This window comes from Chelonoidis abingdonii, unplaced genomic scaffold (assembly GCF_003597395.2).
Source record: "Chelonoidis abingdonii isolate Lonesome George unplaced genomic scaffold, CheloAbing_2.0 scaffold0004, whole genome shotgun sequence".
Lineage (NCBI taxonomy): Eukaryota > Metazoa > Chordata > Testudines > Testudinidae > Chelonoidis > Chelonoidis abingdonii.
In genome coordinates this window covers 438,449-466,416 of record NW_027424265.1, presented here as the reverse complement: position 1 = coordinate 466,416, position 27,968 = coordinate 438,449, and the positions used below count along the sequence as shown (strand labels likewise).

Genomic DNA, 27,968 nt, shown 5'->3' with positions numbered 1-27,968 from the left:
TGCTGTACAATGCATTTTATTCTACAGTCTGGGAAGGGGCCTGGGGGCTGACACTGATATACAGAGAGCAGGGGTGGGTCGGGCTGGCGGGGTCTTTCAGTCGCAACCGGTGGAGGTGCTGCGGGGTTCATGGGAGTTACTCCTCGTTCAGCCCCTTCTGCAAAAGAACAGAGAGAGAAAGCGAGTGTCAATACAAGAGCAAAGACGTGGGAGGGAAGACAGGAGGGGAGAAGAGATGATAGGAGAACTGGGGATGGAGAGGAGAAGAGGGGTGGGGAGGGGTCAGAGGAGGGGGCAGGACAGCCCTTACATGGGTCACCTTGGCACCGATGTCCCGGCTCTTGGCCCGCAGCTTGTTGACCTGGGACTCGGCGATGTCGGCCCGCTCCTCCGCCTCATCCAGCTCGTGCTGCACCTTCCGGAACTTGGCCAGGTTGGTGTTGGCTTGTTCCTCCTGCCGGAGGAGAGAAACCGGGGCGTTATCCCTTGGAACTGCCCTCCACTGGATGTGCAGCGCAGCCCAGAGTTCAGCATGGCCAGGGCCCTGCACCCACCTGGCTACTGCCCCAAGGCAGGGGGTGCCTGTCCCACTGGGGACACAGACAATGGGATGTGTTAACCTGTGGAACTACCCACCACTGGATTTCCAACAGATAAGGGCTCAGGGAAGACTAGGAGGGGGCCATCCCCCCTGTACTGATTGGTTAGACTCCACCCATTCTTTCATTTTCTCATCCAACCTTTCTATCAACTCTCCATCTATCCACACACTCAACACTCCACCTGCCCGTCCATCTGGGCTCTGGGGCCCGGGGGAGGAGGAGGTCTGGATTCCAGAATGCATCATGGAAGTTCTGGACACTCACCGCCTCCTCGGCCTGCCGCTTGTAGGCTTTGACCTTCAGCTGCAGTTTGTCCACCAGGTCTTGGAGACGGATCAGATTCTTCCTGTCCTCCTCAGTCTGGAGAGATGAGAAGGGGAGGGGGGGAAGAAATTCTGGATTCAGCCAGTGGCTCTGGAACCCAGCTGCTCGAGAACCATGGGGGTCTGGATTAATCCCCAACCTCCATTTGTGACCATAAATCTATTTGTGCTTCCTCAAGTGGGGGGTGGTAAGAAAAGAGCCCCAGAATTACTCTAGCCCTGTCTAAAACCCAAGAGCTGCTGGGGTATCCTTGATCTAGAACAGGGGTCGGCACCTTTCAGCAGTGCAGTGCCGAGGCTTCATTTATTCACTCTCATTTATGGATTCGTGTGCCGGTCGAACATTGTAACGGTTTTTAGAAGTTCTCTCTCTGTCTATATTATAGAACTAAGCTATTGTTGTATGTAAAGTAAACAAGGTTTTCAAAATGTTTAAAAAGCTTCATTTAAAATTAAATTAAAATGCTGATTTTATGCCGCTGGCCTGCTCAGTTCGCTGCCGGTCTGGGGTTCTGTTCACCTAGGCCAGCAGCAGGCTGTGTGGGGCCGGCGGACGGGACCCCAGAGCAGCTATGGGCTGTGTGGGGCCGGCGGATGGGACCCCAGACCAGCTGTGGGCTGTGTGGGGCCGGCAGATGGGACCCCAGACCAGCTGTGGGCTGTGTGGGGCCGGCAGATGGGACCCCAGACCGGCTGTGAGCTGTGTGGGGCCGGCGGACGGGACCCCAGACCGGCTGTGGGCTGTGTGGGGCCGGCGGATGGGACCCTAGACCGGCTGTGGGCTGTGTGGGGCCGGCGACCCCAGAGCGGCTGTGGCTGGGGGGCCGGCGGATGAGACCCTAACCAGCTGGGCTGAGCCGCTTAGCCCGGCCTGCTCTGGGGTTCATCGCCAGCTCCAGCCAGCTGGGGTCCCGGCTGCCGGCCCCGCTCAGCCCACTGCCAGTATGGGACCCAGACCTGCCCACATAGACGGACCTACCTTCTCCCTGGTTCTGGGCCCAGTTCCCTTCCTCTCTCTGCACTGAGCACAGGGTGGGGTTGGGTGCAGGGTTCTGGCCAGGAATAGGTATGAGGGAGGGCTCTCGCGCCTCACACGGCGCGTCGTTGGGCAGGAGGTTTGGGTGTGGGCACTTACCTGGAAGCTCCCATGTGGTGTGAGGGGCACGTGGGAATGGGGGGGTGGTGCGGAGTCCCATTTGGTGCTCAGGTGGGTGGGACTGTGGGGGTGAAGGATCAGGCAGAGGGCATGTTGAGGGGGTGCAGGGGTCAGGGCATGTGGGTGTGGGGGCTGGGTATGCGGTGGAGGCTGCTGGAGTCGGGGCGGGGTTCATGGGGGGGTGCAGAGGTCAGGGCATGGGTTGGGGGTGGGTTATGCGTGGGGTGCTGGGTCGGGCTGGGTTCATGGGGGGTGCAGGGTCAGGCAGGACTGAGGTGTGTGAGGGATTGCAGGGGTCAGGGCAGAGGGCTGGGGGGGTGCAGGGACCAGGACAGGGGGCTTGGAGGGGTGTGGGGGGGTAGAGCGGGGAGTGGGGTGGGAGTGGGACTCCTGGGCTCCGGGAAGGGGCTGGTGTCTGATGCTCAGGGGAGGAGAGCTGGGAGCGAGGACTCCGGATTCCTAGCTTTCCAGATGGGCTCTAGCTGTTCGAGGGGGTGGGGGGGAGACGGAGATTAGGGCTCCGGACTCAGCCCCTGGCTTGGGTTCAGGCTGTGGGACGCTGCCTGCCCCAGTACAGAGCCGAGCTCATCCTGGCCCCGGGGCTCCAGCCTGCCTGAGTCCAGGGAGCGGGGCCGGCCGTGCTCGGGGTGGGCGGGCGCACGGCGCAGCTGGGCCCCAGGACCCTTCCCCACTTACAGGCCTCGCGGGCGCCGGAGCTCCTGTGGGGCTGGGTCCCTCTTCCTGCCCCTGCCGGCGGGGCCACTTCCGGGGCTGCTCACGCTCCGCGGGCACCAGGTAGCGGTATGGACACGCTAACCCAGAAACACAACCTCCCGCCGGAAGTGACGGAGGGCAGGAAAGCATGTGCAGTGCCGGTGGGAGGGGCGGAGAAGAGCAGGCCGGGCAGGATTTTTAATGGCCCGGTGCTGCCTGTCGGGGTCCCGGCCCCGCTCAGCCCGCTGCCGGGCTGGTTTCAGCTCGCGTGCCACCTTTGGCCGTCTTTGGCACATGTGCCATAGGTGCCCGACCCCTGCTCTGGAATTGGGGTGATCCAGTGTGAGGGGTGATTGTTTCTAGATCCATCATGTTCTAAACCGAAAGCCAAGCCAGTTAGGAGTTTGGTGTGGAGCAGGCCCGGGCAGGAGCCTGGCTTTAGGACGGCAGGATGGCTGGGGATGCTGAGATACTCCCGGCTGTTGCTGTGGAATATGGGGCCAACCCATGGGGATTTCACGCAGGGTTTGAGACGAGGGAGTGGATGGTGTTCCTGAGTTTGGCTGTGGAACAGAGGGCTGATGGGTGTGCTATGCTCTAGAACAGGGGCGGGCAAACTTTTCGGCCTGAGGGCCGCATAGGGTTTTGGAAATTGTATGGAGGGCTGGTTAGGGGATGGAGTCGTGGCCCGGCCCCCACCTCCTATCTACCCCCCCAGGACTCCTGCCCCATCCAACCCCCTCGTTCCCTGACAGCCCCTCTGGGACCCCTGCCCCATCCAACCACCCCTTCTCCCTATCCCCTGACTGCACCCAGAATCTCTGCCCCGACTGCCCCCTGGTGCCCCATTCAACCCCCCCTCCTTCCTGACTGCTCCCTGGGACCCCTGCCCCCATCCAACCCCCTGTTTCCCCCCGACCACCATCCACATCGACCACTCCAATCCCCACCCCCTGGCCACCCCCCAAACCTCCCTGCCTCTACTCACACGCCCCTGGCTCGCTGCCGCTACCTGGCTGCTGGAGCACTGGTGCTTGGTGGCTTATACAGCATCTGTCCTGGCTGAAGCGGCCACACTGCCGCCACCCCAGCAGACGAGACCAGTCAGGCCGACTCTGCAGCTGCGCTGCCCCAGGAGCTCACAGCCCCCACCACAGCTATGCGCAGCAGCGGGGCGAGAGCTGAGCTGCGGGGGTGGGGGCCAGCAGGGAGGGGCCAGGGAGCCTCCCGGCAGGAGCTTGGGGGGCTGGCCGTAGGTGTAGTTTGCCACACCGTTCCTAGAAATCGTGAAAAACTATTCAACAACAGGGAAGTCTATGACCTTAATTAGAGATCTGGCAGATGACACAACGGCCTTTCTTGACCTTGGATCTATGAATCTAGGGTCATTATGTTAGACTAGATAGGTTTGTTTGTTCTGTCTCATGCTCATAGTCTCTCATTTCTGAGCTTATGCTTTGTTGTTCTGGTGCAGGGTTTCTGGACAAAGGACATGCTCACCCGGAGGTCTACATGATCAGAAGATGTTGTAGACCAGCAAACAATTCTGTAGCATGTGCTTGAGGTGGATGATCAAGTCTAGTGTGGGGTGGTCAGAAGCCAGGTATTTTGCGATTAGAACATTGGGTGATGTATGGATAGAACCGTCATGACCTGGAGCATTGTGTTGTATTTCATACTTTGAGAAACATAGCTGGTTTGGGGGTAGGCTACTTGTTGTTACCCTATGTCAGACAACCTCCACGGGTCTAGATTTCTAATCTCTGGGCGAGCACTCTCAGGTGCTAGAGCAACGCTGTGTTCTAAAGCATGTGACTCTCATTCTGGAGCATATCATTGTATTCTGGATTGCAAGACCTGCAGCTCCTCTTGTTCCCTCCTAGCAGTACCTGGTAGGTGAGCTCTTTGATGCTGACGCTCCGACTTGCGCAGGTGCCTTATGCTCTCCGTTGCAGCTCTGCTCGACTCAGCTCATTCTCGAGCTCTCGGACTTCGTCCTCAGCTTCTGCAGTGTTCTTGCACCTTGAGGCCAGCTGCTGCGCTCATCCAGTGCAGCCTTGCAGGTCCTTGAGGCTGCTCCATGTTCTTCTTCATCGCTCCTAGGTGGGGCTGGTGTCTCCTGCTCCTCTTTCAGCTCCTCTGCCATCATTGCCGCCTGCCGGCCAGAAGAAAAGTTCATTCCTGCCCCCTGGCAGCCAGTACCTCCACCTGGGTCAGATCGAGCGGTGGCCCCGATAGAGGGAGAGGCCCGTGTCTCGTTACCCTCGCACTCACGTCGGGTGATGGCCTTTCTTGCCTTCTCCTCAGCATTCTCATTCCTGCAGCCTCCCTCCACTCTGTTGTAGCTGGGACAGATCCGCCTCCATCTCTTCTCTGGTTGATCAGGACTGGTGTTCAGATCAGTGAGGTCCAGGGGAGATAAGCTCAAGAGTGGCAGTCTTCCAATCAGTTAGACATGGTTCCTGACAGCTCAGGATCGAGCATCTGAGTCCCTTCCTGGTGTTCTGGGATTTTGCTCTCGGAGTAGCATATAATGCAAAACCAAATCCGATAATGTTTAGCCTGATCTTGAATTAAATGGAATCAGTGGGTGGTTGTTGAGACCCAAGTTCTAGATTGGCGCTAAAATCAGCTGGTGGTACCAGACAAATAAGAGACTTCTTTCTCTCACACACAGGACAGCGACTATTTCTAGAATTATCTCACTCAAAATGGTCATATTCTAGACTACTATCTGCCAAAAGGAGTAATTATTGTATTCTAGACTGTCACCCCACCCAACGTTCTACATTATTGGCCAGCCAAATGGTGCAGTGATCCCATTCCAGAATGTTATTTTACCTGACCAAGACAAGTTCTAGACAATTTTCCCCAAGCAATCAGGACACATGGCCCTATTATACATATATTCTAGACTATCACTTCACTCAAAACTGTTTGTCATGTTCTAGACTCTTAGTCAGACTAAACTTGTGTGACACCATCTTCTAGATATTATGCAGAACAAATAAAGTGATTTTTATTTCAGAGTATTATCCAGAACAATAAAATGGCCACTATGTTCTAGATGACTATTCTGAATGAACTTGCAATGGCCATCTTCTAGACTATATTCAGAAAGTGCTGAGCTCTGCCGATGTTCCAGAGCATCACCCAAACATTCCTGTCCATGAATGAACAGGGAGCCCCATATGGTGTGACTAGTGTAGTGTTCCAGACAGAGTGGATATTCTAGACTATTATCTAGAACAAAATCAAGTGGCATCACTTTTAAATGGTTATCAGATACAAAAATGGCAATATCGATGCTCTAAACCACTTCCTAGAGCAAAGTGCTGCTCAGGTTCTGGATTACAATCCACCCCAACACAGCAGCACCCCCACTCTAGATTATGGCTGTCATGTTCTAGATCACTCTCCAGACCAACAGGCAGTGTCAATGTTCAGCTCCTGTCATGAATGAAACAGGGAGCTCACATGGGTCAGAGATGGAATTGTGCTGGGGCCAGGTTTTCTGTCGTGGCCGAAGGGTTCTACTCTAAGGGCCAGATGTCGGGGGTTCCCGTCTCTCTCACCTGGGTGTGGAGCAGCTGAACTCTCTCACTGGCTTCTATCAGCTCTGCTCGGCCAGTTTCCGGCACGCTCCGTCTGCTCCACCACGGCCGCAGCTGCTCCGCCGCTCGGCCGTCACGCAGGTTGTTCCGCCGCCTCCAAATGGCGATGTTCTCCTTCAGGTCCTCATTGGCCCGGACAACATCGTCCAGCTGGATCTGGGTGTCTGGGGTGGAGGAGATAGGCCGTGAGTGGGGAGACCAGGTCATGGCCAGGACCCTCCCCTCCACAGGACCCTCCCCCTCCCCAGCTATAGCCAGGCTGGGAGACCGGAACCACTGGGACCCTCCATAGCACAGCGCCCCCTGGAGGTACCTTGAGCAATCCCTGCCAGCAGCTTGACTTGCTTCTGGGCCTCGGCCGCCATGCGGTTGGCATGGCTCAGCTGAATCTCCATTCGTTGAGTCGCCCTCCATCTTCTCTTTGACTCTCAGCGCCTCATTGGGCTGCGGGTCTCAGCGTCCAGCAGAGGTCTGCAGCGATCCACCACCCGCAGGTGGTTGCGTTTGGCCTGCTCCATCTCCTCATCCTTCTCTGCCAGCTTCCGCTCAAATCTGCCTTGAACTGGTTAAACTCCAGCTGGGCCCGCAGGATCTTCCCCTCCTCATGTCCAGAGAGGCATGGGTGTGGGGGAGGAGGGAGGATGAATAAGTGAGAGAGAGAAGAGAGAGGTAATTACGAAAGAAAAGGAGAGGGGAGGCAGAGAGAGAAGGAAGGAGTAAATATATCAGAGGAAGAATGAAAAATGAGGCAGAAAGAATTAAAGAATGAATGAAAAAGGGAAGAGTGAATGAAATAGAAGGAATGGAGAAAGGATTGGAAAGAGAGAGAAAGGAAAATGAAATCCCAAATGAAAAAGAAAGAAAGAAGAAATATGTTAAAGGAAGGATGAAAAAAGACAGAGAGAAGGAAGGAGTGAGTGGAAGATGAAGAGGAAAGAATGGGGAAGGGATTGGAAAGACAGAGATGGAAAGAAAGAAGAAATGAATGAAGGAGGAGAGGAATGGAGACCAAAAGAGAGAGAAGAAATGAATGAGGGGAAAGATAGAAAGAAGGAATAAAGAAAAGCAAAGAGAGAGAGGAAGGAGAAATCAATGGAAAGAAAGACAGAAAGAACTGAAAAAGTGACCAGGAAAGGGTTAGAAAGAGAGAAAGGGAAAATCAAATCAGAAGAGGCAGAGCTGGTGCCAGGGGGTTCCTGGCTGACCCCCACGCGGTTCTGGAAGGGGTGCTCGGCCGTGCCCCTCACCTCAGCCTCCTCCAGCGCCGCCTGCAGCTCCATCTTCTCGGCCTCCAGCTGCTTCCGCACCTTCTCCAGCTCATGGATGGTTTTCCCGCTGGTTCCCAGCTGCTCCGTCAGGTCTGAGATCTCCTCTGTGGGGGGAGAGAGACCGCGCTAAGCGGGAGGCGGGTCATAGCTAGGACGGGAGATCATCCTACCCCAGCATGGGGCCAGGAGGTGCTGTGCTGCTGGGAGCAGGGGCAGGGGGTGCCGGGGAGATTCTCACCCTGTAGGTTCTTGTTCTCCCTCTTGAAGGTCTCCAGATGCTCCAGTGACTCCTCGTAGGCGTTTTTCAGCTTGAAGAGCTCAGTGCTGAGCGACCGTGCCTCCTTCTGCGACGACTCCAGCTCTGTCTGCGACTCCTCGAACTTCTGCTTCCACTCTGACAGGATCTGGGGGGTGGCGGGTGGGGCATGGTGAGAGAGTCACTCCAATGGAGGAGCCCTCTGCTCAGCAGAGAAAACTCCCTGCTCTGGGCCCCTCTCCCTTTTCCTCTAACTTTTCATTCCTTCCTGCTTTCCCTTTCCTCAGTCTCTCCCCCTCTCTGTAGATTCTAAGCCCAGTCACCCATGTCTCCAGCCCATACCTGACAGGTGAGCTAGAACATGTCTTAAGAGATGCCAGTTCTTGGTTTAAAGATGCCGAGTGACGGAGAAGCCTCCATCGGCCTAGGCTGGTGCGATGCAGTAGGGACTGTCTGCACAGTGAATGGGAACGGGAGAGCAGGGGGTGACTTTAGGTGATGGACAGAACCTGAGCCAGATAGAGGGGCGGGGGAGTCAACACCTTTGCCCGGGAAGCTGGACAAAGGAAGAGAGCCTGCGGGAGAGGTTTTTTCAGTTTCGGTTTGGGGCTGGGTCGTGCAGCGCAGGGAATCCCAAGCTGGGATCTAAGCTCCCTGAAACCCCAGAGGGACTCGATTGAGGGGTCCTGGTTGTGCCTACAAGCTCTGCTGTAGCCTGCGTTCCTGTTGTCCAATAAACCTTCTGTTTTACTGGCTGGCTGAGAGTCGCTGTGAGTCCCAGGAAGCGGGGTACAGGACCCTGACTCCCCCATAGTCCGTGACGGCTGGCTGTTCTAAGGGTTAATTTCTGTGCCCGTGAAAAATTTCCACCTTATTTCTAGTCTGAACATGTACTTCAGAGTCCAGCCACTGGGTCTTGTTCTCCTTTGGGCGTTGAGATTCAAGAGTGCCCTACCAGAAAACCTCTTGCCTAGGTAGATCCTTATGGACCATAATCAAGTCACCTCGTAAGCTCTGAGATATTATGGTCCCCCCACCTTCGACAGGAGAACAAGCTGGGAAAGGGATGGAAATTTTGACTTTTCGGAGAAACAAATATATTTCACCCTTCAGCAACCCAAATCAGAATATTTTCTGCCCCAAAATACCCAAGTGTTGGTTGCCTAAAACTATTTTTTGCCTTCCTTGGCTCTATTTCATTCATTCTTTGGCTCTGTTTCATTCACTCATTCTTTATTTGTCTCTCTTTAGTTCGTTTTCTTTCCATTTTTCACCCTGTCTACCTTTTGCCTCCATTTAAGTCCCTCTTTGCTCTGTTTCATTCACTTGTTCATTGGCCTTTCATTCAATTTTTCTTTGGCTCTTTCTCATTCTTTCTTTTATTCTTTGGCTCTTTCCCCCTCGTTCATTTTTACTTTTCTTCCATTTTTTGCTCTATTTTATTTATATTTGGTTTTGCTTCTTTCTTTCCTAGGTTCAATTTCATTCCTTCTGTGCTCTGTTTCCTTCTTTGTTTCCTTCTAGTCTTTGATCTATTTCATTCATTCTGTTTTATCCCTTCCTTCCTTCCTTGGTTTTATTTAATTTATTATTTTTTGGCTTTGTATTCACATCTCTCTCTCTCTCTCTCCCCCTCTCTCCCCTCTCCCCCAGTCCCACCTTGTCAAAGTTTCTCTGCTTCTTGTCCAGAGCGGCTGCGGCGGCGTTCGACCGCTCCACGTCCACCATCAGGTCCTCGATCTCATTCTGCAGCCGGTGCTTGGTCTTCTCCAGCGATGAGCACTTGGCGTTCACGGCCTCTACAGCCTCCTCCGCCTCCTGCAGCCGCTGCGCCAGCTTCTTCCTGCCACCGGGGGGCGACAGACACCATCAGTCACCAAAGAGTGACCGTGGCTCTTCCCCTCCTCCCTGGGTCTTGGAGTTACTCAGGGATTCATAGCAGAAAAATGCCAGTGACTCTGGCCTGATGGTCTAGACCATTCTAGACAAGTTCTTCATAGAAAATTACCAAGACACTGGCTTGACACGTGGGATTATTATGTTCTAGACTGCTCTAGACCATTGTAGAAAATCTTTCAGCTGTACATGACCAAGACACTGGCTGGATGCATGGGAACCTTATGTTCTAGACCATTCAAGACAAAAGTAGTTTCTGGCTCATGGTGTGGAATAGAGAGAGACACACACACCTGCACTTCAGGGCAACATGGAAGGAAATAGAGATGGCGGGAATGTGGAACCAAGCAGAAGAGAGGATGGAAGGAAAGGGAAGGAAAGAGAAGGATAAACAAGAATGAACAGGAAGAACAAACAATCAGGAAGAAAGAAAAAGAAAGAAAGAAAGAGAAAGAAACAGGAAGATGAAGGGAAAAAAGAAAAAGAACGAGTCAAATAATAAAAGAGGAAAAAAGAAAAACAGAAGGAATGAAAGAAGGAAGAAAAAAATGAAAAAGATTGAAAGGAAAAAAGAACAGGCAGACGAAAGAACAAAGAAATGAAAAGCCAACAGAAAGAAAGGAAGCAAGAGAGATGGGAAGACAGAACAAACAAGAGAATGAAGTGGGGGGAAGAATGAATGAGAGAAACAAGAGGAGTGGATGAAAGAAAAAAAGAACAAACGAATACAAGAATGCACGGAAAGATAAAAGAACAAGGGAATAAAAAGGAAAAAGGAAGGATTGAATGAGAGAGTGAAAGAACCAGGACTGGACGCATGGGGCCATGGATGGGTTCTAGACCGTTCTAGACAAAACATCCAAAACACTGGCCTGGCACATGGGACCCTCATGTTCCAGAAGGCTCGAGAGCCTTCTACACAAGTTGCCAGGACGGGGGGAAGGCAGGGAGGGGGATGGTGAGAGGGAAAGCCACCTGCCACTCACTTGGCCTCCTCCAGCTCCTCTGTCCGCTGGATGGCGTCCGTCTCATACTTGGTTCTCCACTGCGCCACCTCGGAGTTGGCCTTGGAGAGCGAACGCTGCAGCTCGGCCTTCGCCTCCGTCTCCTCCTCATACTGCTCCCGCAGCAGGTCGCAGTCATGCCGGGCTGACTGCAGCGCGTGGGCCAGGGCGTTCTTCGCCTGGGGTGGGGGATGAAGAGCTCGGCCGGTGCCCCTCACTCCCGACCCACAGCCCCTGCCAACCCAGCCCTGCCAGTGCCCCTCACTCCCGACCCGCAGCCCCTTGCTAGCCCAGCCCCTGACCCTACTCTGGCCCCCTCCCCAGCCGCTCCCCCAGCCTCACCTTCCGCCCGCAGCCCTGCCAGTCCAAGCCCTGGGCTTCTTCAGCCCTGCCGGTGCCCCTCACTCCCGACCCACGAGCCCTGCCAGCCCTGCCTGCCTTGGCCTCTTCCTCTAGTTGTCTCTTGAATCTTCAGCTGCTGGTGTACGTCAGTTTCCCCCGTGTCAGGCTAGGTTGACCAGCGCACTCTTCCTCCAGCTGCTGTCCAGCTCGCCTGGGCGCAGGGCAGGAGCGAAAAATTAGGGCAACCATCCTGTCGCGGGAGACCCGCACCCCCACCTAGTGCATGGGGCCATGAGGGGGTCCCAGGGGCGTTGGGGGATGAGGGATCTTCTATACAGATTGCAGAGGAGAGAGCTCTTGGGGGTCCCCAGGTAGGGGCTGAGGACGGGCGAGGAGGGTTAGAGGGCTCGGGGCTTGTGCATGGTGCTGTGGAGGTGCAGGGGGGAGGGAGGGGACATGGGGGGCCAGGAGGGGGCTCCCAGAGGGCACATCCCTTATGGGGTGGTCAGGAGGATGCAGCAAGACTCTCAAGGGCAGGTGACGGAGTCCCAGGGGCACAGGGGGCAAGGAGAGGAGTCCCAAGTTTGCAGGGGATAGCAGTGGTGAAGGGTCCCAGGTGTGCAGGGGGATGGGGGGGGGTCCCAGGGGGCAGGGCAGGGGGTCCCCACGCACCATTCTCAGTCTGGAGCTTGGCACGCTGGGTGGTGAGGTCGTTCACCATGCGCTGCGCCTCCTCGGACTTGGTCCTGTGTTCGTTCATCTGGTCCTCCACCGTCCGGCACAGCTTCTCCAGGTTGGCCTGGGGAAGGGGAGACATTGGGGCAGCAAAGAGAAGGAAGAGGAGAAGAAAACAACAGGAGAATGAAGGAGCGACAGGAAAAGGAGACCCTGAAATACTGGGAGGGCAGCAGAAAGACAGGCATCTCCCCCTGTCGCGCTAGCGCCGCCCACTAGCTTCGGCCGTGCCTCCCTGCCTTTGTCGGGCCCTCGTGAGCACTGGTTCTAAGTAGGAGGAAGTGGCTCCTCCCCCGTGATGCTGCCCTCACAGCTAGAATCAGCCCCTCCATCCTTAGCCCCTCCCACTACCCATGGCCCCTCTCCCTCCATGGGCCTGCCCCCAGGGCACCTTGGCTTTGAGCAGCTGCTCCACGTTGGAGCTGACGTCGTCCAGCTCCAGCTTGAGCTCGCTCTTCTCCTTCTCCAGCTTCTGCTTGACGCGCTGCAGGTTGTCGATCTGCTCGCCCAGCTCGGCCACCGAGTCGGCGTGTTTCTTGCGCAGGGTGGCGGCCGTGGCCTCGTGCTGCAGCGTGGCCTCCTCCAGGTCCCGCCGCATCTTCTGGAACTCCGCCTCCCGCTTCTTGTTCAGCTCGATCTGCACCGAGGTGGCGCCGCCCGCCTCCTCCAGCCGCTCGCTGATCTCCTCCAGCTCCCGCGACAAGTCCGAGCGCAGCTTCTCCACCTTGGCCCGGGCCGTGCGCTCTGCCTCCAGCTCCTCCTCCAGCTCCTCGATGCGCGCCTGCAGCCGGAGAGAGACCCACAGGCTTAGACAGACTTAGAACATCACACATTCTAGAGAAGGCAGGAACATGTGGGGTAGAGGAACAAAGGTCCTCAGCCAAATCTAGAACATGACATATGCTAGATACAATAGAAAAGTTCTAGGAACAAATGTCATTAGCCAGATCTTACACACCCATTTTCACATATGGCATGTAGACGTCCTAGGTCATGGGAAAGAATGAACTGGGTCTACAAGATGCAGATGTTCTAGATCAGGGAAAGCACGTATTGGCGGGGGGTCTAGAAGGAAGTGGCCTGAGCAGTCTCTACAGCACCCAGTGTGGAAAACGACTGGTGGGCATTCTAGCGCAGGGAAGGAATCAGACAGATTCTGGAGATTCGCTGTTCAATCAGGAGAGAGCTCAGATAACTGATTTCTTTAAACAGATCTAGATCCCACCATGCCAAATGAAGCACGCAGATGTTCTAGATCATTATAAAAGGAGTCTAAGTTCTAGACACAAAGGACCATAGACTCAGACCAATATGAGATCTTCTCCCTTTTGGGACCTGCCATTCTACAGCAGAGAGGAAAAGAATTTTCCTGAGAGACAGAAGAGGGTCTAGACTTTCAATGGAGGAGAGCTCCTCCCTCCTAATTCTAGACCGGAGAGAAAGGAGGGGAGGGATTGTGGAGACATCCCCAAGCAACACACAGTAAATCTGGAGAGGAGACGAGGACCTAGATCGTCCTCTTACCAGCCCTGCTAGGTGGGGAGCATTTCTGTATCCCAGCTCTGGTGATGTACAAGCCAGCCTGCCTCACCTGAAGCTCTTTGAGCTTTTTCTGGAGCTGGGCAACTACCAGTTGTTCATCCTCAATCCGGGCATTCAGCGCGTTGAGCTCAAAGTCTTTCCTGAAGGAGACAGAAAACAAGTTCTCTCTCTGGCTCTGGGATGGGGGTGGGGTCTAGCGGCTACAAGAAGAGACCTCGGAGTCAGGACACCTGGATTCTAACCCCAACTCTGGGAGGAAGTGGGGTCTAGGGGTTAGAGTGGGAGGTTGGGAGCCAGGACTTCTGGGTTCTACCCCTGGCTCTGGGAGGGGTGTGGGGTCTAGCGGTTAGGTTGGGAGCCAGGACTGCTGGGTTCTACCCCTGGCTCTGGGAGGGGAGTGGGGTCTAGTGGTTAGAGTGGGAGGTTGGGAGCCAGGACTCCTGGGTTCTATCCTGGCTCTGGGAGGGGAGTGGGGTCTAGGGGTTAGAGCAAAGAGGGGCTGGACATCAGGACTCCTGGATGGTGACACAAGGAGCCCCTACTTTTTCAGCTTCTCGTCCAGCTGCTGCTTGTCATTTTCCAGGTCCATAATGCTCTCCTGGGCCAGTTTCAAGTCCCCTTCCAGCTTCCTCTTGGCCCGTTCCAGGTCCATGCGAATCTTCTTCTCCTGCTCCAGGGAGCCCTCCAACTGAGAGAGAAAAAGACAATGAACCCAGGAAGCCGGGGTCCACTCAGTAGGACGATTTTAGTGGGGAAACACCCCAGTGATGGATCACCCTCCATCGGAGACACTCTGCTCTGATCCCCCGGTCCCTCCCTGTACCCCACCCTTGGACCCCTCAGAGATAACCGCTCCAGACACAACATCCCCCAAAGTCTAAGGAGGCACCAAACGGTGAGGAAGTAATAACCTATCAATAATGCCATCGAGCTCTGTAGCCCCATCCCCAGGCCGCTGGTGCTTACGTCGTCCACCTGCTGCTCCAGCTTGACCTTGGCTTTGGTCAAGGTGTTGACCTTGTCCTCCTCGGCCTGTAGATCTTCCAGCGCTTGCTGATGGGCCTCCTGCAGGGCCTTCTTCTCCTTGGTCAGCTTGGCTATTATCTCATCCAGTCCGGCCATCTCCTCTGTCAGGTTCTTCACCTGCAAGTAGATAAACCAGGTGGGTTTAGATATCGGGTGGCCCAATGGCGAAGCTCAGTGTTGGAGATTAGTGGTTCCATGGGAGGGCAGAGGATTGAGGCCACTAACTCAAAACAGCAGTCCTTGAATCCACTTGACCAACCCAACGCAATCATCCCTCAGGCCACTGAACCAACCCAACCATCCTTGATGACACTCAACCCAACCCAAACATCCCACAGGCCACTCAGTCCAACCCAGTCAGTCTTGACAACACTCAGTCTAACCAGGTCTCAGGCCACGAAATCCAACCCAACCCAACCCAACCAACCATGTGGCCACTCGCCTCAGTCCAACTAGCCTTGATACCGCTCAACCGCAATGGTCTCGAAGCCACTTATCGCAGTCTCTGCCCTCACCTTATTCTCCGTCGCGTGTTTCTCTTTCTCCACCTTGGCCAAGGTCAGCTCCAGGTCATCAATGTCCTTCTTGAGCTCCGAGCACTCATCCTCCAGCTTCCTCTTCTTGGCTGTCAGCTCAGCATTCATCTCCTCCTCGTCCTCCAACCGCTCCGTCTGCTCCTTCACCTTGGCCTCCAGCTGGATCTTGTTCTTGATCAGCTGGTCGCAGCGCTCCTCGGCATCTGCAAGATTGTCTTGCTCCTGAAAGGAAAGAAGAAAAGGATGGAGAGAATGAAGGAAAGAAGGAGTGTGATAGGTTGACAGGTGAAGCATGGAGTTCAAGGATAGGGGAATCCCTTCTTCTAAGTTGGAGCTCCTCTGTCGGTACCAGGGAGAATTCAAACTGTGGGATCTCCATCATTCATGGCCTAACCAGTCTTGAGGTCATTCGTCCAAACCCAATCCACCCAGCCTTCAGGCTCCTCAATGCAATCTCACGGACCATGGGGCCCAGAGGGGTCGGGGAGGGGGGGGAACCCTTCCATCACTCACAGCCTGCACTTGCAGCTGGAGATCGTTCTTCTCCTGCAGCAGAGAGACCATCTTCTCCTCCAGCTCCTTCCTCCGGGCCTCCGACTTCTCTAGCGCCTCCTTCAGGCGCCCAAACTCCTCCTTCATGGCCAGCATCTCCTTCTCCGTCTCAGCACTCTTCAGGAGTGGTTTGATCTTGAAGTAGAGCTTCATCCAGGGCCAGTTCTTCACTCCCATGAAGGCCCGGATGTTCCACTGTATAACCAGCAGGGAGTCCCTGGCAGGGAGGGAGGCCACATGAGCTGGAGCTGTGAACTTCCGCCCAGCAGTGCCCCAGTCAGAAATGGCTGTGAGCGTCCCTATAACAACAACGGCTCGTATGACACCTTTGCACCCCACCCTACCTGCGTTCCAAGATCTTCTTGAATTCAAGGCGGGAGAGGACGCCCCGGGACTGGGCCTGGAGGCGGGTAATGATCCGGGCGAGCCGTTCATCCCGCATCTCCTCCAGCAGCCCCAGCAGCCCGGCCTTGAAGAACACCTGGGACAGTCGGTGAAATACAAACATCAGTAGAGCACCCCGAGAACAAGGCTGGGACCCCCCCACAGCCCAGCACCCCCGAGCACCAGGCTGGGACCCTCCTCAGCCCAGCACCCCCGAGCACCAGGCTGGGACCCCCCTCAGCCCAGCACCCCGAGCACCAGGCTGGGACTGCCCCTCAGTCCAGCACCCCCGAGCACCAGGCTGGGACCCCCCTCAGCCCAGCACCCCTGAGCACCAGGCTGAGACCCCCCTGGCCCAGCGCCCACTAGTGCAAGGCTGGGACCCTCCCAGCACAGCACCCCCAATGCCAGCACACCCATACGGTCCCTGGTTCCTGGGGGTGTGGCTATCTGGGACCCTTTCCCCCCACAGGCGCTACCCACCCGCATGGGCTCCTCCTCCTCACCTTAGTGTGCCCAAATTTGTACTGGTTGGGGTCAATATCGAGGGAACTCAGCAGCTTTTCCGCCCCCTTGCGGCTGTCAATGAACTGGCCCTCGGGGATGGCTGCGGGGTTCAGGATACGGTACCTGCGGAGAGGGGATCATTAGTGACCCTGGATCTCTGAGCCCATCCCATGATGCTGCGAGCTTCCCATGCAGCAGTGCCCTGGGGGGGCAGACCCACCTCTGTCTGAAGTCCCCGTAGAGGATGCGGTTGGGGAAGCCCTTCCGGCAGATGCGGATGCCCTCCAGCACCCCGTTACAGCGCAGCTGGTGCATCACCAGGGGGTTGTCCATCACCCCTGGAGGCAGGAAAACGGGGTTAGGGATGGAAAGGGGTGGAGCCTGGCCACCACAGGCCCCGCCCTTTACCTCTTGGCCACGCCCCTTGCCTCTGGATCGGGGGTGGATAGGGAGCTTTATTCATGGCTCCTTCCCACTGAGCGGCGCCCCCTGCCCTTAGCCCTGCCCGGCACCTTTGGGGAGGGATTGGTTGGGTGGGGGCAGTGTATCCCCATTAGGCCACACCCACTCTGCCCTTTAGGTAGGGACAGAAGTGGAAGGGGGGCCCAATCTAGAATGATGCAGCCATGCCCATTTCCCCATTAATCCCCCCTCCAGCCATAGGGAGAAATAGCGAGTGGATAATTTATGCAAAAAATGAATATGCCCCTCTTCCCCTTAGCCCCGCCCCTCTCCCTTTAGCCAGGTCCCCTCAAGTCTGGGGACGGATGGAGGGCAACAGAGACAAGAAAACCACACAAACATACTCCCCACTCCCTCATCCTTTAGCCTTCATTCCTTAGCCACGACCCCTCCCTCTGAACAGTCCTGAGCAACCCTGGAGCCGGTGACTTCCCCTTCCCCGAGGGGTAGTGGCGCCCAGTGGGCAGAGGCTGGTGAGGGAGGTGGGGGTCACGTGCCTGGAGACTTGGTCTCATTGGGGATGATGCAGCGGACGAAGTGGGGGTGAGTTGAGCGCAGGTTTGTCATCAGCTTGTTCAGGTTCTCCTGGGGGTGAGGGGGAGAGATGAAGAGAACAGGACAGAAAGGGCGGGATGGGTGGATAAAGAGAATGACGCAAAGAGAGGCAGAGAGGAATGGAGAGAACAAGAACTAAAGAAAGAAGCGAAAGATGAACAACGAAACAGAATGAAAAACAGACGGATGGAATGAGAGAGAAAGGGAGGCAGAAAGGTGGACAGAATGAGAAAGCAAGAGTCAAGGAGAGGCAAAGAAGCCAGAACAAGAAACAGAGAGAGACAAAGAGGGTCTGTTAGGAATCTCCTCTAGCAGAGCTGATCCTACAGGAGGTCAGAACCCCACCTTGGCCGCCTGCCCCCGGGCCCCCTTACCCTGTGCAGCGCTGACACCGTCTGGAAAGATGAACCCTTCTTCTTTGCTCCTTTCCCCTTCCCACCTTCATGGGCTGTGAGGGATAGAGATCCGCACCCATTAGAAAGGGAATGGGGACTAGTGGTTAGAGCAGGGGGGAGGTGGCTGGGAGCCCAGGACTCCTGAGTTCTTTCTCTGGCTATGTGAGGGGAGTGGGGTCTGGTGGTTAGAGCAGGGGGCTGGGACTAAGGGGAGAGGGGTCTTACCTGTGTCAGCCCCCGCATAGTTGGCAAAGAGGAGGGCAAGGAGTTTGAGGGAAGATTTCTGGTAGAGCCCCACCACTGTCTCATTGAGCGGGTCCTTATTCTTCTGCAGCCAGCCCAGGATGTTGTAGTCCACCGTGCCGGCATAGTGGATGAGGGAGAAATGTGCCTCCGGCTTCCCCTTGATGTTCCGCGGCTTGCCGAAGTTGGCTGACTTGCCCAGGTGGTTGTCGAAGAGCTTGGCCTTGAAGGTCATGTCCGTCGCCTTGGGGAACATGCACTCCTCCTCCAGGATGGACATGATGCCCATGGGCTGCCGGACAGAGACAACTAGGAGTCACCACAGGCATACACCAAAGGATTAAGGCTGCCTCTCTACCCTTAATTCTGCCCGTCATAAGAGACAACTTCAATTCTGTGATCATGTACTGTGTTCCCACAGAACCCTGCCTCAATTAGCGCCTGGCCTGGCCCAGCTCCGGGCCCAGCCAGGCCTGTGTCTGCTGGACCCTGACTCTTTCAGCGCCTGGCATGGACTGAACCAGGGCTGTGTCTGCCAGATCCTGCCCCACGTGCTGCATGAGTTGCAAAGCATGGAGTGAATGAGGCAGGGGCTGCAGGAACAGAAAGGCTGGTTTTGGGGATAAGCAGCTTAATGCTGCCCCAGGGAATTAGATTCTCTTCCTGTCAAATTCTTGTGGGCCCTGCTTCAGTCTCCAAAGGGCTCCGAGCTCTGACCTGGAAACTGACATTGTAACGGACATGATGTGGCTGTGGAAAAGGCCAACCCTGTCCTATGGCTTGTCCAGGAGAGATAGGGAGGTTTTAATGCCATTGGAAAAGGCACTGGCAAAACCTCATCTGGGATCCGGTGTGCAATTCCAGTCACCTGTTCCAGAAAGAAGGGCTGCTAGGACAATCCAGGGAATGGGGAGCAGGTCTTACGGGAGGCGAATGAAAGAGCTGGGCCTGTTTAGCGTCAAACACAGGCTGATAGGGGATCTGGGTGCTCAATGAATACATTGTGGGAGGGAGACACCAGGGAGGGAGAAGAGCTGATGAAGTGAAAGGAGAACATCGGCACAAGAGCAAAATGGGATGAACTGGCCAGGGATCAACCAAGGCTAGAAATGAGAAGCAAAACCGGACTGCAGATCCTACTCCAGCGGCCGCAACGGAGGCAAGGAGGGTTGTGATGGAGTGGCATTGGGAAGTACCTTCTCGATGAGGTCTATGCAGGCCTGCAGGTCCATGCCAAAGTCAATGAACACCCATTCGATCCCCTCTTTCTTGTACTCCTCCTGCTCCAGCACGAACATATGGTGGTTGAAGAACTGCTGCAGCTTCTCATTGGTGAAGTTGATGCAGAGCTGCTCAAAGCTGTTGAACTGGGGAGGAGATTGGGGAACAAGAGATGAGGGAGAACAAAAAGTGCCCCCTGCTATGGTGAGAGCATAGAGGCATCTGGGGAAGACATACCAGAGTGTAACTTTGCCTACCAGGTGGTACTTTTCTATAAAGCCACCTAATGGAGGAAGGGAGGAACTGCACCACAATCAGCAGTCCCTACAATGCCCTCTGCTCGGATAGGCTGGAGGTGGCATAGCCAGGAGCTCCCCCATAGCCAGTGCCCCTGCCCTGCTCCCTACAGGACCCCCTGATGGGGGAATCACTTACATCGAAGATCTCAAAGCCAGCAATGTCCAGCACTCCAATGAAATACTGACGTGGCTGCTTCGTCTCAAGGGTGTTGTTGATCCTGCTCACCATCCAGCTGAACATCTTCTCATACACGGACTTGGCCAGGGCTCCTACAGCATAAGCTACCTGGAGGATGACAAACGACCTGGTTACCTATTGCTCTTGCAGGCTGGGAGGATGAATCCCAGTCCTGGTGGTCCCTGAGCATGGATCCCCGCACTCTGGGCTGAACTCATGAGACCCATTTCCAATCACCCAAGCTCAATTCAGCTGAAAGCAAGAATTAGAAACAGGGAAGAAACAGTGAAATGTAGAGAGGAAAGAAAGAAAGAAAGAAAGAAAGAAAGAAAGAAAGAAAGAAAGAAAGATGCAGTGAGAGAAGGAGAAACACGCAAAGTAAAAGAATAAAAGAAAGAAAAACATCAGAAGAAACAGACAGAAAGAACGATAAAGTGGAGGAAATATAAGAAAGAATGAGACACAAAGAAAGAGTGAAAGAAAAAATAAGACAGAAAGAGGAGAGGAAAGAAGGAGTGAAAAAGGAGAAGGAAGGAAGGAAGGAAGCGGGGTCTCACCTGCTCGACAGTCTGCCCCTTGGTCACATACTCGTTTCCCACCTTGACCCGTGGGTGAACAAGACCCTTCAGCAGGTCGGCCGAGTTCAGCCCCATCAGGTAGGCGGATTTGTCCGCCTCTGGAAAAGCAAAGGAGACAATGTTCATCTTCCATTCCCCCAGCCCTGGGCATGACCAATCCCCACCCTGCATTGGCCCTAGTCGCCACTGGTGCCCACCCTCAGTGCCGTCGGGCTCAGCCTGCTCCTCGCGCTGCTTCTGCTTGAACTTCATGTTCCCTAAGTGCATGATGGCGCCCGTCAGCTTGTACATGGAGTTCTTCTCCTCCTGGGTGAAGCCCAAGATGTCAAAGGCGCTCTGTGTTGGGAGAGAGACAAAATGTCAAGGCTTCCGACTGAAGAAGAGGCAGCAATGGCTTCCCAGCAAATGGTCCCTCTAGAGTCTCCTGGTCCCCTGCTGGCCCTGGCTATACTCACATCGGTGGCTATCAACTCTTCAGCGTCATCAATGGAAGGCACTGTTGTCTCTCCTTGGGAGATGAAGGTGTAGTCATATGGGTTGTTGGTCACCAGCATCATGTCTGCAGAGGGAAGCTGATAGGTTACGGATGGACACACGACCCTTGTCTATATGACCCATCTGCGCAACTCAACTTAGTGAAAGAGTGAGGATGCCACTTGACCAAAACCAGCTCAGCAAGGAAAGATCAAGGACTTGGGGCCACCCAGTTCAATTCCTCAAGACCTGAATTCACTCAACCCAACATGAGTCAACTCACCCAGACTCAACAGGACTTGAGGACACTGAATTCAACTCTTCTGGATTTGAGGATCTCAGTCAGACTTGAAGACGCTAAGCTCAATCTAACAAGACTGGAGGCCACGCCACTCAACAAGATTTGATGCCTTTAAACATACTAAGATGTGAGAACACTCGGCTCAATTCAAATCAACACGACATAAGGTCATTTCACTCTACTTGCAAGACTCAAGGGAACTCGGTTTAAGGATACTAGAGTTCATCATCCCATCGAGACTGGAAGGGATTCAATGCAAGGATACGAGAGTCACTTCACTTGACTCAGACTCAAGGGAGCTCAGCTTTACCTAAGGATACTAGAGTCCAGTCACCTTAACAAGCTTTGTGAACACACCACTCAGCTCATGAAGACGTGACACCACTCAGCTAGACACACTCACGTAGACATGAGGCTGTTCACTACAGCCCAAGCACAATCTGCCTGGGTTGCTAAAGATTCTCACCCAGGAGTTCTGGCTTCTTGTTGGACAGGATCTGGTAGTAGATGTGATAGCTCCTCTCAGCTTTAAGCTGGAAGATGACCCGGGATTTTTCCAGGAGATCTAAGGGAAAGGGGGAAAGAGTGGGTTAGAGAGAAGGTGTGGGGAGAGGCAGAGAGGAAGCATAAACCCATGAGGCACAGGATGGAGGCAGAGAACATTGACATTCATCCCACTCACAGGTCTCTATATCAGCTGAAGCCAACTTCCCCGTCGCCCCAAAATGAATCCGGATGAATTTACCCTAAAGAGAGAGGGAGGGAGGGAGAATGCTCAGGATTAGGGGCTAGTACAGCAGGGATAGCCCCACAGGCTCCACATATAGACCCCTTCCCCTGACTCCCACACAGCCACACCACTTTCTTCCCCAGAGCCACTCACTCCATACATGTCCCTTCAGACCTCAATCCCCATAGACAGCCACCGAGACTTCTCCCTCGGATCTCCCACCTGACAGACAGCCCCACAATCTCCTTCCCTATAGACTGTCCCATCCCAGACACTCCCTTCAGACTCCCAAACTCCTTAGACAACCCCATAGATCCCTCCCCCAAAGACACCTTCACCCCACATACAACCACACAGACCTCTCCTCCCAGACATACAACCACACAACCTCCTTCCCCACCACCCCCACCCCATAACCTCCTCCACTGACCCCCACATCTGCGACAACAGCCCCATGGCTTCATTCTCCAGAGCTCCCACCCCAGACAAAGACCCACATGCCCCTCTCCCAGCTCTTCATCTCCACCCCAATTCCAGGATACTCACGAATCGGGATGAGTTATCATTCCTCACTGTCTTGGCATTGCCAAAGGCCTCCAGGGCAGGGTTGGCCTGGATGATTTGATCCTCCAGGGTCCCCTGAAGGAGAGACATCATACCGATGAGGGAAAAGGAAATGGAAATAATTAGAGGGCAGAAAGGGAGGAGTGAGACAGAGAATGGGCGATGGGAAGAATGAGAAATAGGTGGATGGACATATGGACATATGTGAGGATGGATAGACAGACAGGGGGATGGATGGACGGGTGAACAGATATAGGAATGGGACAGATAGGTGGGTCCAGAGATGGAGGGATGGGGATGGATGGATGGTAGCAGATAAACCAGGGATTGGCAACCTTTGCCATGCAGCCTGCCAGGGTAAGCGCCCTGGCGGGCCGGGCCGGTTGGTTTACCTTCCGCGTTTATCTACACGTCTGCAGGTCTGGCCAATCGCGGCTCTCACTGGCCACGGTTCGCCACTCCAGGCCAATGGGGGCTGTGGGAAGCATGCAGGCCGAGGGATGTGCTGGCCGCCCTTCCCGCAGCCCCCATTGGCCTGGAGCGGTGAACCGCGCCCAGTGGGAGCTGCAATTGGCCGAACCTGCGGATGCACCAGGTAAACAAACCGGCCCATCCCACCAGGGTGCTTACCTTGGCGGCCATGTGCCAAAGGTTGCCGACTCCTGAGATAAACGCAAGGCCAGGGACGGACAGACTAGTAAAGGGATGGACAAATGGACATGGGGATGGATACAGGCATAGATGGGTGGAGGCCACACCTTGCTCTTGTCCACCTGTTCCTTCTTGCTGCGGTCACTGATGGCTGCGATGACGGCAAAGTACTGAATGACCCGCTTGGTGTTCACGGTCTTCCCCGCCCCAGATTCTCCGCTGGGGGACAGGAGGAGAGAGAGTGAGACACAGCCCCTCCTGCCTGTGCCTCACCCACCCCGAGTGCTGGAGAAGCAGGAAGACTCCAGGCAGAATTCAGGAGTCAGGACTTAAGAGAGGGGGCGGGCCTTCAGAATTCAGCGAGGGGGCGGGGAGGTTAAAACTTTGGTAGGTGGGGCTAAGATTTGAAGAGTTGGGGCTACAATACAAGAAGAGTTAAAACTTTGGGGGCAGGATCAGACTTCAAGGGGGCTGTTAAAGGTTTTGGGGTGCAGTGATTTTGTGGGGAGATGAGGGGTCGAGAGAGGAAGGGATGGGATGACACTCACGTGATGAGGATTGACTGGTTCTCCCGATCTGGAAAGAAAGAAGGGAGGAGAAACAGCATGAGGTGGATAGAAGCTACCTAGCCCCGTCCTGCCCACCCCAGGGTGCCCCCCTCCCCAGATCAGAGTGGACATCCTTTACCCATCCAGATGTGCTGGTAGGCAGAGAGGGAAAGGAAGCAGTGGGATAGGTGTGCAGGTTAGGGGTTTATGCTTAGGGGTATAGTTAGGGCTAGAGACTATGGTTATAGCCAGGGGTATAGTTAGGGTTAGGGGTATATTTATGGTTATGGGTATAATTAGGGTTAAGCTTATGGATATATTTATGGCTATGGGCGGAGTAGAATTAAGGTTAAGGTTATATTTATGGTATGGTTAGGGGTATAGTTAAGGATAGGGTTATAGCTGGGGTAGAGTTAAGGTTAGGGTTATATTTATGGTTATGGTTAAGGCTATAGTTAAGGATAGGGTTAGGTCCCTACCCGTCAGCATGTTCTGATAGGCGTTGTCAGAGATGGAGAAGATGTGGGGTGGGGCTTCGCTTCTTTTCTTGCCCCTGTAAGCGGCTACCACCTCCGCGTTATAGACCGGCAACCACTTGTAGGGATTGACCGTCACGCATAACAGCCCCGAGTAGGTCTGGAGAGGGGGAATGGGATGGGGGGAAGGCCAGAGAATGGGAAGATAATGGAGATGATGCCTCCTCCTCTCCCCTGTGATCCAAGAAAGGAGAAAATGACACCACCCAGCCTCCGTCTAGAAGAAGAGATAATGCTGTCCAATCCCAGTCTAGCAGGAGAGGAAACCCGCCCCTCCCAATACGGAATGACACTAACATCCTTAATCTAGAAGCGGAGAGGAAGCCCCTCCTCCAGAATTGCTCTACCACCACCCACCATCTAGAAGAGACATTGAGTTTCTGCTCTGAAATGGCTCCAATGCCCCTAATCTAATATAGTGAATGAGTTTCTTTTCTAGAACGGCTCTAAACTAGGAGATGGACAGAGTCCTCAACCTCTGACCTCCCTGATCTAGAAGATGGACTGACATGCTGACGTAGCATGGCTCTAAACAGAGCCATGGGATGGGGAACCGCTCCAAACTCCCTTGATCTAGAACGTCCAGCTCCAGAACAGCTCTAGATGTAGAGCTCCCAGAAATACTACAGCCCTGACGCAGGGGTGGGTCGCATGGAGGTCTGGGCATTTTGTCCCTCGGCCCACGGGGGAGGCTGGGGATGGGAAGCTGGCAGAGCCCAGCAGGGGGCACCCCCCCCCCCGCACACTCACGTAGATCATCCAGGCGGCGTATCGCTCCTTGAGGTTGTAGAGCACGGCTGGCTCGTGCAGGAACGTCAGCATGGCCATGTCCTCGATCTTGTCGAACTTTGGCGGGTTCTGCTGCATGATCTGATCCTCCTTCACCGTCACCGTCTGCAGGGACACCCCCAACCCACACACCGAGAAAGCCCCGGGCGGCGTTAGCGTGGGGAACCCTTGTGCAAAGAGGAGGGCTGGGGAGGCGGGTGCTATCTGGGGCAGGCGACCCCCAGAGGAACCGGGATCAGCTTCCAGGGGGCACTGTAGGGGTGGGAGGGGCTAGAGGAGTTTGGGGGACCCGAGATGAACTCATGAGGGGTGGGGGCTGGAGGGGGGGGTTTCCTGGAGAAGTAGGAGGTGGGGTCACTTTGGGGGTGTGGGAGAGGAGCAGCCACCCCTTCGTGAATGGGGGGCCCAGGAGGCACTGGGGGGCACCACGGTGGATGGCGTCTGGAGCCTGTGGGGGGAAGCCGTGCTTGGGGGCAGTGACACTGGAGGGGGGCAGTTGAGAGCTGTGTGGATGGGGCTGTTTGGGGCACACCCCCCACATACACCCCCCACACCTGGCCGTTCTCGGTCTCGGCGGTGATCTTGCCCCCCTCCCGGGAGAGGATCTTGGCCTTGACAAACTCCTCCTTGACGTCTGGCATGAAGATGTCCTTCTTCAGGTCGAAGGGCCGAGTCTGCGCTTCAAGCCGCAGCTTGTCCGACTGGCGCAGGTAAGGGGCGGCGGCCCCGAACTCGGCCATCTCTGCGTCCGGCATGGCGGGCTCTGCGGGCGGCAGCGGGTGGTGGGCGACCCAGGCCCTCCCCAGCCGGGATTCGAACCCACAACCCTGGGGTGCTGTAGTTCCCCGACATAGCGCAAGGGGCAGAAACCCCCCACCCCGAGCATCCCTGAGGGAGCTGGACTAGGTGGGGTGCACTTCCTGCAGCTGCTACCAAGGGGCAGCAACCTCCTCTTGCTGAGGGGTCCCCATGTAACCAGCCCATGTCCCACCCCAGAACCAGCAGCATCTCAGCGCCGGGCGAGGGGTCCGCGTATAACCAGCCGGTGTCCCACCCCAGATCCAGCCGCATCTCAGCGACAGGCGAGGAGTCCCTGTGTAACCAGCCCATGTCCCACCCCAGAGCCAGCCGCATCTCAGCACCGGGCGAGGGGTCCCCGTGTAACCAGCCCCTCGCCCATAGCTCCCCCCACCCCCGACGGGCCGCATTTCAGGGCTACCTTTGCTTTTCCTCTGACAATCCGATGGGGGAAGAACGAGGTGGGCTGGGCTGGCTGCCGCGGGTCTGGAGTCCTGTAAGGCAGAGGGAGCAGGTCAGAGAGGAGCCCAGGGCCGCCTGGGGGGGGGGACAAGTGGGGCAATTTGCCCCAGGCCCTGCAGGGACCCCCATGAGAGTTTTTCAGGGCCCCTGGAGCAGGGTCCTTCACTCGCTGTGGGGGCCCCAGAAAACTTTCGCGGTTCCCGGGCCCCTGAAGCTTCTTCTGCTCCGGGTCTTCGGTGGCAATTCAGCGGTGGGGGGTCCTTCCACCCCGAAGTGCCCCGAAGACCCGCGGCGGGGGGGTCCTTCCGCCCTGGAGTGCTCCGAAGACCCGCGGCGGGGGGTCCTTCTGCCTTGGAGTGCTCCGAAGTGCCCCAAAGACCCACAACAGGGGGTCCTTCCGCCCTGGAGTGCCCCAAAGAGCCCCGAAGACCCATGGCAGGGGGTCCTTCCACCCCAGAGTGCCCTAAAGAGCCCCGAAGACCAGCGGCAGGAGGTCCTTCCGCCCCGAAGTGCCCCGAAGAGCCCCTGCCGCCGAAGACCCCAGGTCCCCTGAATGCTCGGGGCAAACCTGGAGGAGCCAGGGATGCCCCCAGAGGGGCCCAGACCCCTATGCCCCATCTCACATCCACCATTCATGTGAGACCCCTCTCCCACAGGGCAAGGCCCAGCCCCACCAGGAGGGGGCGCGCACACACACACACACACACGACACAAACACAAAACCTCTCAGCCCCCCCACAATCCAGCCCCCCCTTCAATCTCACCCCCAACTCCCCCTACCTATTCCAACACCACATATCCCCACAGAGCCCCCAACCCCTCTGTACCTCAGGCCCCCCACCTCCTTCTTCCCAATTTCCCCAGGGAGCCCCCAATCAGCCCCCTAAAACTGCTAGGACCCTCCAACTCCTCATCCCACCCCTTGGGGACCCCTCAAGCCCCCATCCCCCTACATCCCCTGGGGAACCCCCCATCATCCCCATAACACTGCTAGCACCCTCCAGCCCCTTCCCCCCTGTGCTCCCCAGGGAGCCTCCACACTCACAGGCACCCCACATGCCCCCCTTTCCCAGAGGCCTGACCCCCCCATTCCGCAGGGAGCACCCTGCCCACCAGAGCCCAGGGGTGCCTACCTCACACTGACACAAGCGGGGCGCTGTGGAGGGGTGGCCGCGGCGGGTTCCCCGTTATATAGCCCGCGCCCCGCCCTGGCTGGGCTCCCGCCCGCTATGGCCACAGGCCCCCCGGAACAATTGGAAGCTCTCGTCATTGTCCTGGAACGATGAAGAATGGGAACAGGTTCGGGGCGGGGGAGGGGGCCGCAGGGTTGGAATTCCAGAGCGGGATGGAGGGTCCCAGGGGAGGAGGGACAGGAACACGGACACCCCATTAGCCAGCCCCCCTCAATCCCAGCCTGCACCCCCTCTAGCCCAGCTGTGCCGGTGCCCCTCACTCCCGACCCGCAGCCCCCAGCCCCCCTCAATCCCACCCTGCACCCCGCTGGCCCAGCTGTGCCGGTGCCCCTCACTCCCGACCCGCAGCCCCCGGTCCCCCTCAATCCCACCCTGCACCCCCTCTAGCTCAGCTGTGCCGGTGCCGGTGCCCCTCACTCCCGACCCGCAGCCCCCGGTGCCCCTCAATCCCACCCTGCACCGGCTGGCCCAGCTGTCCAGTGCCCTCACTCACCCACCCCGGTAACCCACCGCCCCGGCTGGCCCAGCGTCAGC

At 56.1% G+C, this 27,968-nt stretch overlaps 1 protein-coding gene across 1 annotated transcript; it reads right to left on the bottom strand.

Annotated features, from left to right (window-relative positions):
- Positions 1-26,271, bottom strand: LOC116838315 (myosin-7-like). Its single transcript, XM_032803356.2, is given in 45 exon segments — positions 1-157; positions 320-454; positions 867-962; positions 4,685-4,868; positions 4,870-4,901; positions 4,903-4,976; positions 5,070-5,134; positions 5,136-5,182; positions 6,371-6,573; positions 6,723-6,811; positions 6,813-6,852; positions 6,855-6,959; positions 6,962-7,023; positions 7,652-7,781; positions 7,916-8,081; positions 9,593-9,776; positions 10,816-11,012; positions 11,272-11,386; positions 11,844-11,974; positions 12,302-12,691; positions 13,502-13,592; positions 13,995-14,140; positions 14,419-14,595; positions 14,994-15,236; positions 15,528-15,783; positions 15,911-16,047; positions 16,457-16,580; positions 16,678-16,795; positions 17,417-17,504; positions 17,849-17,922; positions 18,095-18,404; positions 19,309-19,479; positions 19,769-19,918; positions 20,368-20,486; positions 20,586-20,724; positions 20,844-20,947; positions 21,630-21,728; positions 21,846-21,909; positions 22,440-22,532; positions 23,216-23,327; positions 23,657-23,684; positions 24,136-24,292; positions 24,943-25,086; positions 25,536-25,744; positions 26,201-26,271. Coding segments are annotated over 44 exon segments (5,811 nt in total). The 5' UTR covers positions 25,737-25,744; positions 26,201-26,271; the 3' UTR covers positions 1-136.
- Between the last annotated feature and the right edge of the window lie 1,697 nt (positions 26,272-27,968).